The sequence below is a fragment of the Zeugodacus cucurbitae genome, chromosome 2, assembly GCF_028554725.1.
Source record: "Zeugodacus cucurbitae isolate PBARC_wt_2022May chromosome 2, idZeuCucr1.2, whole genome shotgun sequence".
NCBI lineage: Eukaryota > Metazoa > Arthropoda > Insecta > Diptera > Tephritidae > Zeugodacus > Zeugodacus cucurbitae.
Window position 1 is genome coordinate 49,984,478 of NC_071667.1, and position 15,133 is coordinate 49,999,610.

Consider the following 15,133-nt stretch of genomic DNA (forward strand, 5'->3'; position numbering starts at 1 on the left):
AAGTCCATATAATTTTACTTTACTTTGTGGCTTAATAAAACCTCCATCTAACAAAAAACAAATGCAAATGCAACACATTTTCTGTAGACTAGTGTAAATTATTATTAGGGAGCACCAAAATGAAATTGTCTTCACACACTCATTGTTGTGCTCTCACAAACTTTGCACTCCACGACTCTCGCACTCAACGCACAATCGCTACTCAAGCGGCAAAAATCTCGCTCTGTTTTGAACTTGTTGTTCGGCATACTCGTAGTACTATTTGTTGTTACAACTGAAAAACTTTTGTTAGGTACATATACTCCATAAATGCCTGACTATTGCTATGCTTGTATGGTGCATAGTAGCACCTCAAACACACTTGGCTTCGTCTAGTGGTCTACTTGTCTGGCGCCTAAACGATGTTATTGTCAGTCAGTTTTGTTGGTTTTCGGTTATCCTTCGTCTTCCATTTGGAGAATATGCTGTGACAGTGCAAAATTTAGAAATTTTCACTAGTGTCTAATTTGGGTTTAACGGCGCAAATTGGCGTCGCATCCCTCCCAGAGTATTGAGCGCCCGTCGCTGTTTTTAATTTTATTGTTTTCTTCCTATGTTCAGTTCTCTTTTTGGATTATTTCATGCAGTGAAGCGTAGGAAATTAAAAAGAAACGTTTTTTGTTAATAATTTATTCAATGATGCTTCTTTTTATAGTCGGTAACTTGTGATAAGTATAATTTTTTTCTTATTGTTTGTAATTATATGGAAGCATGAAGATGGACCATGGAAGTACATATATATCTATATATGTAAAGATATGTATGTAAGCAGTTGAAAGTGACACATTCATTTTGTCAGGTCTTCACGTCTTCTCGTTATCCATCTGACCATTTAATCGACCCTTCGATCATAACTCGAGAAAAAATATTTAGATTTTTTTCTTTTTTTGTTTATTTCGTAAATGAGAACAATAAAATAACACAATTCACAATTCATTACTAGATATTTTTAAATATCAAAAAATTTCAGCCTCTTAATCTTATGTTTGAATAAATAACTGTCAGTTCAATTAAATTATATTTTAGACAACTGTCAAAATTTTATTGTTTGAGCTAAACTATCTAACTAACTCACTTGAAAATAGTATAAAACTGATTCCACTCGAATTTGCGACCACCTTACACATTTGCCTTTTTTCTTTCACTTCATTCATTTATTTACCGTTTGGAGCACAAAATATTAACATATTTCAACATAAATAAATAATTACAAAGTAAAATAAATGCTTTTTTATTGCTTTTGTTGTTGTAATATTCTATTGGTCTCCCCAGTTAGACCAGCCGTGCCGTCGTCTACATTGACGCATCCGTCTTCAATTAGCCGTTTTGCTTGACCTGAGCCATTGCTTCTACTCTTCTACACCTCCAAGCACATTAAGTGTTTTTCTATTTCACTTTCCTTTGCGTTGTGCAAAGTATTTTAGCAAGTACATTTAAATATTTGCTCAGTTCAAACTTCGGCCCGCACACCGCCTGCATATACAATATCCTTTCAGCACCGAAAGCAAAGCAAACTCAATGGAGCATACAAAATTTCGCGTGCTAATGCTAATGTACGGCTTGATATTGCCTGCGAATGTCCTTCTAAATGTAATTGGTTTATTATCTAGATTCTTGTTGCGAGTGAGTGACAGCAACAGGTGTTAATTTGATTGGGAGTGGAATGCTATGCTTCGTCCATAGAATTGGGGAAAAAGCAAAGAAATTTGTACTCTACAGAGGTTATAGTAATAAATGCAAATATACTCATTCGAATCTGTGATTTATTTAATTACTGGTTTCTTATAATTCTAATACTAATATAAATTGCTCGGTATAAATTTAAATTATTTCGATACCCATACTCCATTTCGTATCAATTTATGTACCAATTCGATAATATGAACAAGTCTCTTTATATGTATATTTATATATACTTGTGTATCTCCGAGCGTGTATCCTTTTCATCTACAACCAAAATTAACCGCAAACATCCTTTTCTCAGCACGTGCCCCAATATTAACTTTGTTGTTTTATTGCTGTGCGCAGAGTTCAAGCACCGCTCCCATTTTAACAGCCAAATAATCTCAGTGGCGCCAATTTTCTCTTCATGCTGCTTCTACTACCTACCTCCTATCCACGCTAGAAATGTACTTGTGTCTTGCTGTCGAAAAAGGATATCTGTCAGTTAACCATGCAGGTTACTTTTTCTTCTAATTCGCAACCAATGACTAAAATATTTATGTTACGATTTTACTTTCTTATATGGAAACACTATAATCTTTTTATTCTATGCAGAGATATTTATCATCCAATTAATAAATTCCAATCACTCATTTCTTGGTTTAAATATTACGAAATGTCACGGAATATTTTGTAATTTTCATCTAAACTGTATTACAGCTGTAATTTCATGCTCTGAGGCAATTATAATCTCCGCTTGATACAATAAAAACACTTCGAAACCTCAGAGAACCCAAATATTTTTGAATTTGGCGTACGGGAAATATATTTTTAATTTCAATGCCAACACTAATAGCTAATAATAATTTAGAGTCATCTTCATCTGTTTTAGGGTACGATTTAATTAAGGGGGTATTCTGGTCTAGGATTTTGAAAAAAAAAACGATTTTTTTTTGCATATTATGAAAGTTTAGACTTTCAAAAATATGACCTTGGAAGGATTTCCTTTGAAATTTAGTATATATCTTCTTTATACAATGCTCTATCCTGTCTGCATTGGATTTCCAAAAATTTTGATTTGAAGTATTTTTACAAAATTCGAAAAGCTCGAAAAAATCGGGTCAAAAAATTTGTTTTCAAGTCGACGCCATTTTGTTATTTTTTATTTTTTTATATGGTCAACCCGATAACGACTTACTATTGAAGAATCTTCTTGTTTTTTGTGCTTTAGATCTCTTCAAGGGTTGAAATTACGTCAACCAGGACGCACCGTTTTTTTTTATTTTGTTTTTTTTTCTTGCAATTTTTTTTATATTATTAAAATGTTAATAAAAAACATATAAAAAATGGATAGTAACAATGTTTTTCATTTCTTTATCTTAGTTTAAAAAATGCTTTAAAAGCATGCGTCTAGACCAGAATACCCCCTTAAGTCATTTAATTCGAGTCAAAATGTTAATATTATGACTTGGCTACCATATTCCTCCGATCTTAACGTAATTGAGAACGTTTGGGGCTGGCTTAAATGGAAAGTTTATGAAAAAGAAAAGCAATAGAAATATAAAGAAATATTAATTAAAACAATAACATTTGCTTGGTGCGAGATTTCGCTAAATTACATATAATACCTCTATAGTTCAATGACGGACCAGATATACGAAGCTTTTACAAACAAAGGAAGCAGTATAAAATGAAAATATTTTTCGTTTTATATTTACTAATGAGTAAAGTTTTCGTTAAAGAAACCCGAAAATCAATCTTATTTCTAATTTCCAAAAATCACGAACAGCGTAAGAATCAACGAACCAACTTTAATTCAGAAATTATGTTTGTTGAGCAATAGTAATACGAATCAAAAAATAAAGAATGTAATTAAATTATTTTGTAACAAAAATCGTCAATAGTTAAGCTTTACAGCACTTCTAATTTAAACTTTTGTTTTCTACTTTATATAAAGGCGCATAAACAACCGGATTAGATGATTTACTTTGTGTAAATTTATGCGCCTCCAATAATTTATGTAAATATATGTATATCACAAAAATATGTAAATATGTATGTAAGTAATTTTAAAAATAAAACGGTGATGACAACATTCTCGTTTATTTGTTTGGTTTTGTATTTCTTTTATTCTCCATGAAATGTTCTCAACACACATAGTTTTATACATACAAACATATTTATGTATGTAAATAGATTTATTTATTTTTTGTTTTTGTTTTTAAATTAATTTTCATTCAGTTTTCGGAGCAACATTTCAACACTGCCGACGACGTCATCGATCGTGTGGCATGAGTGTCAGAGTCAGTGCCAAAGCGAATATCACATCTGTATGTTTGAGACCAAAGCACATACACTAACGGTCAAATTAAAGTTTATCAAAAAATATACATATGCAACAAATATAAATCATATAGTTAATTTAAAGACTAGTATATTTATGTATGTTAAGCTTTTTAATAACATAAAGGATGCTATTGTTTTCTTTTTTTAAGGTTTTCGTTTAATATATTATATTTATGTCAGGGATGATGATGATTTGTTCATAAGAGTTGTTGAATTTTTAGAAGATGAATGGAAAAATTTATCATCGTTCCAAACGACTCCATGCTCTAACCGAGAGATCGGGATGAACAAAAATTATCTATTATTATCGAAGTATGGACAATTACTTCGTTCGTAATTTAAGTTCACATCTCTGTCAATATTTGATATACTCTCGCAAAGTTGCTAAGAGACTATTATAGTTTTGTTCTCATAATGGTTATTTGTAAATCATAAAACTTAATGAGTTAGATATAGGGTTACATATATCAAAATCATCTGCATGACGAGACGAGTTGAAATCCGAATGCCTGTCTTTGCGTCCGTCCGTCCGCACAACGGATAACTTGAGTAAAATTAAGATATCTTGTCGAAACTTGGTACACATGTTCCTTGTGAATGTGGGAAGGTTGCTATTGAAAATGGACTTATGCCACGTCCACAAACTGGCGAAAACCGAAAACCTATAAAGTGTCATAACTAAGCCATAAATAAAGTTATGAAAGAAAGGTACAGAAGGTTATACTAGGGAGGAGCATATTTGGATGTAATTTTTTTTATGTGGGCGTGACCCCGCTCCCTAATAGGTCTTTTGTATATATATCGCAATCCAAACTTTTTACAGTCACTTCCTTTACGTACCTAATTACACAGCATAAAAATAGATAAAAACGGATAATTACCATGCGCTCCTTCCATACGAAGATTATGTTGAAAATTAATTTGAAGTGCGTTAACTCACTAACGGAAAACATCAAAAACACAAAATTTTACAAAAGAAATAGTAGAGGACAGCTGTACTCAGACATTATTTTAAATGTGAAATTGGGCGTAGTGCCGCCCACTTAAGGGTCAAAACCCATATCTCAGAAACCACTCGACTGATTTCAATGACATTCGGTATATAATATTTTCTTAACACCCTGATGACACGGACGAAATCGGTTCACAACCACACCTACATCCAAATTCAATATTTGGATTCCATCTGATACCTTCACTTAATATACGCATATATGATGCTAGCCGAATAAAACTTTACACAAATACTGTATTTGAGCTGTGACATTACTTGTGGAAAAATTGTCAATATCGAACTATAACTTTTCGGAAACCCTGATATCGTACATGTAGATTTCAGTGCCTAAGGGCAATTTTTTACCGGCAATATCGGTAAAGCTCTCAGATTTTTTCATGTAATTCAGACATTTTTCTTCTAATAGTGTGTCTCTGTGGCAAAAATGGTTATAATCAGTTTATAACTTCCCTTAACTCCCATATACCTAATTATAAATTTTTCAAAAATACTTTGGGATTTATTCCGCATATATCGGTTAATATGTGAGATACCTTACCAAAATTAAGTTGGTGATGAAAATTAGTGAAATCGGTTCAGGAATTACTTCAGCCCTCATATACTATTTATGATGACTTTCGTTATTCGAAAATATTCGTTATATAAAATATTCGGTTACACCCGAACATAGCCTTTCCTTACTTTTTTTAATTTATTCACATATAATTTCTTATTAGCTGGTTTTAGTTTGGCGTGGCTTTCGTTAGACTCGCTTTAACTTGAATTCTAATTTATCAAAAACAAACAAATCGATTTTTGAGCTAATTTGTTTCCAGTTCACACCCAAATTTTCGCTGTCATGTCCAAATTTTGATTTTCTTGGATAAATATTTTCACTGGCTAAAGAAAACGAAGCAGTGAAAACCGACAGTTTTTTATTTTTTTATTTTTTTTTTGATATGTAAACAGTCAAATATACACATGTACATTAATTTACTACATACATACATTACTACCTGTGATGGCTAAATTTAACGACACCAAGGCGGTACCACTCCAACATTCATACGCAATTCTCAAATTGCTCGTTAAATTATGAGATCACACAATTCTATTAATTTTAACTACATACGAGTGTGTACATATGTATTTAAAAATGTATTCATTTGCGAAGGAAAGTGAGGCTTTATTAATTGATTGAGTTGACTCAGGGCATTGAGAATAACTTCTTACACATTTGTGTATGTATTTGCATAATAGTAAAATGTATTTATTCGATTTTTGTGAAATAAAAATATAAAAATTTACATTAATATTTTTGATTATAGAAGAACTGCAGAAAAGTAACATCGCTCTCTCTCCCGCATATCATATCATATGTTCTAAATTAATTTTTATATATCATCGAACCTATGGTTCTATATTTTGCTCGTTCAATCCGTGGCAGCTGACAAAACCGTCAACTGGGGGTCTATAACTCACTGGTTAGTAGAGTGAAATCTTTTCAGAAACAAAATCTAAATACAATATACATATGTATGGAAAAAGCGATCTTCCCTCGATAGACTATTTCAAGTGTATAAATATAAATCTGGTGAGACTTCTTATAGAACTTAGATCTTATAGAGTTATAGAAGGTAATTTATTTAGCAATTCCCAAACTCGAGTATGAAACCCTCAAAAAACTACTGATGGGTTTGTTTTGAAGAACAATTGATAAACTTTAATTTGTTCGATTTGAAGATTTGACATGCAAGATAATTCTCATGTTGTATGACATGGCTCCGAGTTTTTTCATTTCCTAAAACTATTAGGTATTTCTTAGTGTTATTTTGGATTTGAGCAGATATACAAAAACCATCTCCTCCCAGAACAACACAGGCCGCTATGCTCAATAAATTTTCTTGGATAAAATAACTAGTACGCACCACCATAAATCGCACCAATTTTGAAGCTTCAAGTAGTTGACCCGATATTTGATAGAATTCGTTGGCGATAGCCCAGCAAAGAAATTTTTTCTCTGGTATTGCGTTCTCTATCATCCATATGTTCGTAATTTCCATAAAATTCATTAGCATTGTTTATATCTTGAGACTGAGGGTTACATATACAGATCTAGAGACCACACACTAATGCAAGATGATGCCTAAACAAAAAAACAACTAACAGTTACAATCACTGAACAGTCACCCTTTTTGTAGATCCAGTGTCTTTGCTACATAGCACAGAATTTTGATAGCTCTAAAGTTTACTTCTTTATTACACAGATTCTTTAGATGGTTTGATTTATTTAACACTCTGTTTTTTATAATATCCTACCGTCCCTCAGAGTTGACTTCATAGATTTAATGATTCCCCTGAAATTAGAAGATAAGCTCGACTAAATAAGAAGAAGAGCTTAATAAATACTTTCTTATTGTTGTATCTACAAAACATTTACTCTTATTTTAAATATTTTTCAATAGTTCAGTCTCATAAATAGTTCTGTACTTACACTCTAGCCGGGTCAGTTGCTTTTGTGACTCTTTAGTCTGCCAAGACGCCTCCTCACTGCTATCACCATCTTTTGCATTCATCTTTACGGAAGCGCTCATAGATTGCGCCAAGGTAGTTACGGTTCGAAAGGAGTATACTTTACGGGGTGGACGGTTTAAATTTCAAATTCACCACTATACTTTAATTGGGATATGGTAAACTACACACTATTTAACGGTTTTTATTTGAAAGTTACATTTTTATGGATATTTTTAAGGTTTCTTCTCACTACTTTTACAACTTCAACTCATTTGGGGGGTTATTGGAATTCAAGTGGATTTGTGTGCGTCAATTTATTACTTTTATTTGAAACATTTACAGAATGCAAACAATCAGCAGCAGCGCCACACAAAAGCAGAACATTTGCGAACGCATTTTTTAAATAATTGAATTTGTTGTTGTTATTGATAAAGAATTGAAATGTCGTAAGTTGGCGCGTCGGTTTCGCAATATTTATCACGTTGGAACCCGGGTGGACTGTGGACACGTTGTGACTAGGCGACTACTCGATAAAAACTGAAATAGTAACGGCGCTGTTTGATAAATATTACTACAACTGAAACTCAGTTCAGTTAGGTTTTTCTTTGCTCCTTCGCCTTTGCAACTTGGTGGATATTTCGCTGGCGCGTACGAGCAGAATTGTGTTATTCTTGCTTGTTGTTGTTGTTTTGGTGCTACGATTGTGTACGCGGCCACCGATAGTTATGTAGTTTTTCAATTCCACACACACACAGAAGGCGCTCAATGAGGATGGCGTCAGCGTGCGCAGCTGAGTCGCTGACGACGGCTGCGACGCCGGCAGCGGTCACGACGGCAGTGACAACATTATAATCAGCTGTAGCTATGCTGGTTGCTTGTTGTTGTCGAAACAACATACGCTATGTGTTTATGCTGGGAGCTCAGAATTTACATGAGAATACATTGAAGAATGTGTTCATACATAATAGTAAACAAGTTTTTAGTGAACTAATGGAAATTGTCATCAATAGATTGCTATAAATCAATTATTATCTTGTTATTGTTATGTATTAGGAGTTCGATTCGGGGAAAGTAGCGCAGGTGCAATCTTCTTGACTAGCGTAGGCACCGCTTACGGGGTTATAGCCGAGTTTACAACAGCGCGCCATTAATTCTTTCCTTTGACAGTTTAATGCCAATTTGTAATACCAAGTGAAGCCAAGTCCTTCCAACGGAATGAAGGTCTTACTCTTCCTCGGCTTCCACCAGCAACACATTAAAAGCTGGAGCGCTTTCGTCCTTCAGAACAACATTACTTAGCCAGCGTGGCCGCTGTCTTATTATTCGCTGAACTATGTCAATGTCATAACATAACACATACAGCTCATCATTCCATCTTCTGCGGTATTCGCCGTTGCCAATGTTTAAAGGACCGTAAATGCTCTGCAAAACCTTTCTCTAGAAAACTCCTAGCACTGTCTCATCGAATGTCGACATCATCCACGCTTCTGCGCCATAAAGCAGGACGGAGCTTGGTCTTTGTTCGTCGAGAAAGGACTTTACTTTTCACTTGCCTCCTCAGTCCATATAAGCACCTGTTGGCAAGAGTGATTCTGTGTTGGATTTCCAGGCTGACATTGTTATTGTTGTTAACACTGGTTCCCAGATAGACGACATTATCTACAACTTCAAAGTTATGACTGTCAACAGTGACGTGGGAGCCAAGGCGCGAATACGCTGACTGTTTGTTTGATGACAGGAGATATTTCGTCTCTTTTATAAATACAAATGTGGGCACTCACTTCATACTATAACTTTCCTTAGTCCTCTTTTAAGTGAGAACTTAAATTTTGACTTTACAGCATTCATTATCGATTTTTAAAGACCCTCAAACGTCAACAATCGTTGACGAAATAATGATAGTATATAAGAGGGAGTAGTTGTAGCCATTTGAGAGTGGTAACACTAATTTGGACATCTGACTTTAAATATGGAGAATGACATCAAGATAAAGAATGCTTCTGCTGGTATTTGTACCAGATATTTCTTCTTATATTTTCGATTTACATAACTCCAGGTAAAAATATTAATTTCCGAAAAGCATATTTGCCCGGTCTCAAATGTACGTCCCAGCTAACAGGATAGATAACCAAAATACTCCGATATAACGATAGGATCTCAAAGGTTTTATTACTTATTCTAACTACCGAAGTGTATTTACGTTTTTATGCTTTTTTGAAAATACTAAGACTAATTTCCACCACGAAATCGCGTTAAAACACCACCTTCCAAGTGGTTACAACCATATCGAGTCTTTACTCGTAAAATTTGCTCGAGAAAAATATTTTCTATTTTTACTCTAATAATACTTATTTTTAACTTAATAATATTTAAATAGCAACTACTTACATACACTTAAATATGGTTATGAAAGGAGTATAATCGTGTTACTTTAGTGCACTGTAATCATTATCCTCGTCAACGGCGTAGCGCGTCATCTGCATTTCCTGTGTCATAAACATGAATGCACCAAAGTAAATAAAGAAACTGTTTCAACGCCGCGTGTGGTGGTCTATTAAATTACAGTTAGGGCCATTGAAGTCATTTCCAACTGCAAATATGGCACAGATAATAACGTCAGCTGCAAGCTGAAATGCATAATAAGGGAATTAAAAAAATAAAAATACAAAAAACAAAAAACGAAAAACAACCCTAAAAGCGCAATGCAACACGCCCAAACAACATTAGCGCTTTCCTTTCAAGCTATCAGATCATAATGGCGCAACAACAATGAGCAACGCAGAAATTAAGACAATAAATGTGAAACTAAAACGCGCGCGGCCACTATACTAAGCAGTACACATGTGAATATACTATGAACATTATGTAAGTTTTATATCTTCTAAAAAACCATAAACCAACTACTCACTAACGCAGCCGCAAGGAAAGCTGTCAATGCACTTAAGCTAGCATTCCGGTGTCTAGTTGCAGGCGCTTAACAACGCGACGCCACGATGACAATGACCCTTTGCTCACACATGCACGACAAGCGTTGGCAACACGCCGAGCGCGCACATACACACACATATCTTCTAAGCTACTTTTAGGCGCTATAGCTTGTATTAACTCAACACCAAACTCCGCAACCCTGGTTTCCTTTTTGCACCCTCAAGGCTGTGCTGCTTATACAAATGACACCTGCGAGAGATATTTGTGTGCTGGTTTACTATGTGTTAGCTATGACTACGACTCATTAGACCACGATTCCCAGGTGTTCAATTTTAAATCATAAATGACCGACTAACCAAAATTAGTTTGGCACGCAAGGACATCCGCTCGGCGCTTTCATTCAGCAATGCTTTTGACATTTAGCGGTGCGTTGATGAATATAGACACTAGTATGTATGTTAGTTGTCCAAAATATTTGTTGTAAGCACTCCTTAAATATTTGAACGCGTGAAATTGGCTGCTTCGGAAGATAACAAAAAGTAGATAGACTCCTTTTGGTATACGAAATTAATTTGTTTGGTGTAAGGCATGCAAGTAAAATGCTTCCGAAAATTTAATATATTTATTAAGTTCACTAAGGCTGTGTAGTGGGTTACCGACTTAAGGATTCATATTCTATTTCAATTTAATTATTTTATATTTATTTTAAAATCAGGAGCGAAGCATATTCCTTAAAGGCAAAGGATACAGAATTATTTTATATAAGAAACTTTCTACATACAGACAACCCATAGGGCTCTGAGATTTTCATTATACGCTCTATATTTCACAATTTCTACTGTATTAGTGATTTTGGCCATCCTCTCCTACAATTTTTGTATCTAATAAATATAGTTTTTGGATAGTTAATGGAATTGAGCCGACATTGTGCTGAGTGGATCCATGAGCTCATACCTTAAAACCATATTAATTATTTGTCTATTTTCTTGATTCACATAAATGTCCCAGAGTAACCGAATATAACTCCACTATTAGTACTAGCGATATTCGAAGTAAAATGTATGAAAAGTTTGTTTTAAATAGATTATTCATCGATTGGACCGATTTAATACTAAATCCTCTGCTATTTAAGACATGACGACATGGTTTCATTAGTATTTCACTTACTCTAAGAAATGTCTTTAGTATCATTAATCGGACGTAATTAATTTTATTAGGTAAAAGCAGCTTGGTTTTGTTCCTTTCAGTTCATGCTTTCAACCTATTCGGTACTACTCACTTACGTGGATGGCTGCAAAGATCTTGTTGAGAACAGTTCTCTCGAATGCTCCATTTCGTCGAGTGAGGGAACTGCTTGATCTCCATGTTTAGATTGTTGGTGGAAATTATTCTGGTTCCGAGATAGACAAACTCATTCATTTTTTCAAATTTCCCAAAACGCGAGGAATATTTGTGTGTGGCATCTAGGTAACCACAACACCAACCTCTTTTTCTAGGATGGAAAATTCTGCTTTGTTGGTAAGGCCTATGGTGTCAATGTCATCTAAATATTCTGGTAGCAATATCCTTTTAGAATAGAATGGCGTTGAGCATACCTACCAGCTCCGTCAAAATCGGAAAATACCTTTCGGATCGCTCAATTCCACAAAATGATTTAGGCTATTGTAATAAATGTTGAAATATTGTTTTGGGCCTGGAAGAAATTGTGAACGGTATGATGAAACTCATTGCAGGTTTATTGTTAAATATGATAATACATAGTTTCACTAATAGTTCCTAGCATTATTTCACTATCTTCGAAGAGTTATTAAGAGACTTTAGTGATTTTAAAGCCGCTTGCTATTTGTAAATATAAATATTTTCCCGGTCGCTAACACTGTTTTTGACAGAACGAGGAGCCTTTTTCATTGCAGTAATTTCAGCTGGGAAGACACTAAATCGTATCTGGTATTTATTTTTTCTGAAAAAAGCACCACATCCTACTTTTTTGTTTAGTTTGGATCCGTCTATATACAGTAGCGGACAAAAAACGTGGACACTGTAGAAATGTTTTGATTTTCTTTAAAAACAAAAAGTTATATGATAAAATTTGTTATGTAACTAGATTTATATAAGTATTTGCAACATAAATAAATATTTCAGTTAAAAATAAATCTTTTCATTTTCAATTAGAAGCCAAAATAAATATTTCCGATCTTTGAATTTCAAATATGACATTTATTAAAAATATTGATGATTGATATTGATATTAACAATAAAACTAAACGCGATAAAATAGAAACTCGATTTTATTTTAAACTAGCTGACCCGGCAGACTTCGTATTGCCTCAGTCGATAAAGAAAAGACCTAAATTTTAAAACCATCAAAACGTATTGAATAAGAATGCATTTTTTAATGAATCATGAAATTTTATTATTATTTATAATTAAAAAATTATTATTAATTTTATTATTATTTAATTTTATTACCAAAAAAACAGAGTTTTCCTGAAATACTGGCAATTTATAAGGTTTAAATTTGATATTAACAGCGACACACTGTCATGATACAGTTTGTTAATTAATTTAAAGCTTTCTCATAAACTCTATTTTTTGTTTTTTTTTTTTGAGGTGCGTAAATAAACAAAGAAGACGGTTTTCCGACGCGCGAACACGCGACGTATAATTGTCCATGCGCGAAACAGGGAGACTCCAAATTGATTCCGCAAACCTCTAAAGACTGTCCTTGCGATTTATTTATTGTCATCGCAAAGTCCAGACGTACTGGAAATTGTAAGCGTTTAAAATCGAATGGTAAATCCGTTGGAATCATCGGTATTCGCGGGATCAAGACATCCTCTCCTTTGTATTTTCCTTTTATGATTGTTGCCTCAATGACGTTATTCATCAGCTTTTTCACAGCCAGTCTTGTTCCATTGCATAGTCGAGGTTGATTAATGTTACGCAGCATGATGACAACTGATCCTACTTTTAACTGCAAATTGTGAGGTGGTAATCCAGGCAATTCCAGTGAATTTAAAAACTCCGTGGGATAGTTGACTACGTCATCTTGATTCATAACGGTGTCGACTGATTTGAAGGAAACCAACTGTCCTGGAAGAAAGTTCTGAATGATTGCATTGAGATCCTCGACATCTTTATTTTTCGCTGCCAATACTGCTCGTTCACCCAGCCAATTATGGTTATTGAACTTTTGCCCTATATCTGGGAAAACTCGCTGAATAAGTTCCTCTTTTGAATCTGTGATGTGACAGAAATCTGTAGGTAATGTGATGAATCCGGTCGAAGTGTCCATTGCAACTTTATTATTTCCAATGTCTAACAACTGCTTCGCAAACATATTTGCAGTTTCATCACGTTGCAAAAATACTCGCATGTTAGTTGTTAATTGGAGTGTCTTTACGTACTGCCACAAATTCGATGATTTTAGGCATGCATTTAGTTCATCAGCAACAGTTGATCGGGGAATAACTGGAAGAGTCTGACGAAAATCACCTGACAACAGAATCATGGCCCCACCAAAAATATTTTGGTTGTCACGAAGATCTTTCAATGTTCTGTCCAGTGCCTCCAGTGACCTCTTATGGGCCATTGTGCATTCATCCCAAACAATTAATTTGCATACCTGTAGAATCTTTGCCATTGCGCTATTTTTGACGATGTTGCAAATTGGTTTCGTTGTTTCGGTGATTTGCATGTTTAATGGTAATTTCAAGGCAGAATGCGCAGTTCGCCCGCCTTCTAGCAGAGTCGCAGCTATTCCAGATGATGCCAATGCTAGAGCAATATCATTTCGCGATCTGATCCTCGCCAACAGCAATGAAATTAAGAACGTTTTTCCTGTTCCTCCGGGAGCATCAAGGAAATAAATTCCACCAGATCCACTGTTCACAGCTTCTATTAAAGTATCGTACGCAATTCTTTGTTGTTGATTTAATTGTGGAACATTTGTACGAACTGTTTCGGCCAATTCTTCAATGTCGTACTGTTGTTCCCTTTGCAACTCGTGATTTAATGCATCGTGCATATGACGATTGGGTGCTGTCATTCCCAAACACGACAATACTTTATTAGCTATCAATAAACACATATCTTCTATCATAATCAATGTCTCATTGTAAATTTCGTCAGTCATTTGTAGTGTAGGATTCAAAGTTTCACGGCGCACACGATGCAAAACATCCTCAGACATGTCATCTCTATACTTAACCCACAAATCTTTTGGATTCGAGGGGAAACATGTTGATATGATAATCGCAAACAGTGTACGAATTTGATGCGGCGATGAAGATATTACGGAATCCTTAGCGTATCATCCCAGTGTGAATCGTTCTCAAGTAAATGTAATAATTGGCATGCCTCACGGTAAGTCACACACAGCTGTCCACAAAACTTAAAATTTATCAAACTTTAAAAAATAATCTGTGACAGTAACAACTGAAGTTAGCTAAAATTAAGTTTCACGAAGCCGAACAAATTGATTCTCAGTCGGAAAAATCAGTACTACTAATGATTTATTACATTTTGTGACTATGCATTCGCGATTTACTTTTGTTTAGTTTCGGAACGCGACATTAGATCCTCCAAAGAGCATGCGAAGACTATTTTGATAGATATGATTGAATTTGAACTTTGTGCAGCGGGAATAAA

General features: G+C 34.4%; 2 protein-coding genes across 2 annotated transcripts in view; both read right to left on the minus strand.

Annotated features, from left to right (window-relative positions):
* The window catches only part of LOC105216784 (uncharacterized), a 32,634-nt gene extending 24,534 nt beyond the window's left edge, over positions 1–8,100 (minus strand). The window contains exon 1 of the mRNA XM_011191432.3: positions 7,536–8,100. Within this exon, the coding sequence (XP_011189734.2) occupies positions 7,536–7,635 (100 nt within the window). The 5' untranslated portion in view covers positions 7,636–8,100. The remainder of the gene's footprint in view (positions 1–7,535) is intronic.
* A 1,881-nt stretch (positions 8,101–9,981) lies between these two features.
* LOC128921995 (ATP-dependent DNA helicase pif1-like) lies at positions 9,982–14,675 on the minus strand. Its single transcript, XM_054231181.1, has 2 exons — positions 13,194–14,675; positions 9,982–10,041 (listed from the first exon to the last, which is right to left on the minus strand). Exons 1-2 carry the CDS (start codon positions 14,673–14,675, stop codon positions 9,982–9,984), a joined length of 1,542 nt encoding a protein of 513 aa, XP_054087156.1.
* Between the last annotated feature and the right edge of the window lie 458 nt (positions 14,676–15,133).

Bases quoted from the DNA above. Each gene is read 5' to 3' on its own strand.
- LOC128921995 (XM_054231181.1), bottom strand. From the start codon at position 14,675: ATGTCTGAGGATGTTTTGCATCGTGTGCGCCGTGAAACTTTGAATCCT. The intron at 10,042-13,193 runs GTTTGCGGAATC...TTTATGACACAG, and splicing joins CGCAAGGACAGTCTTTAGAG to GAAATGCAGATGACGCGCTA.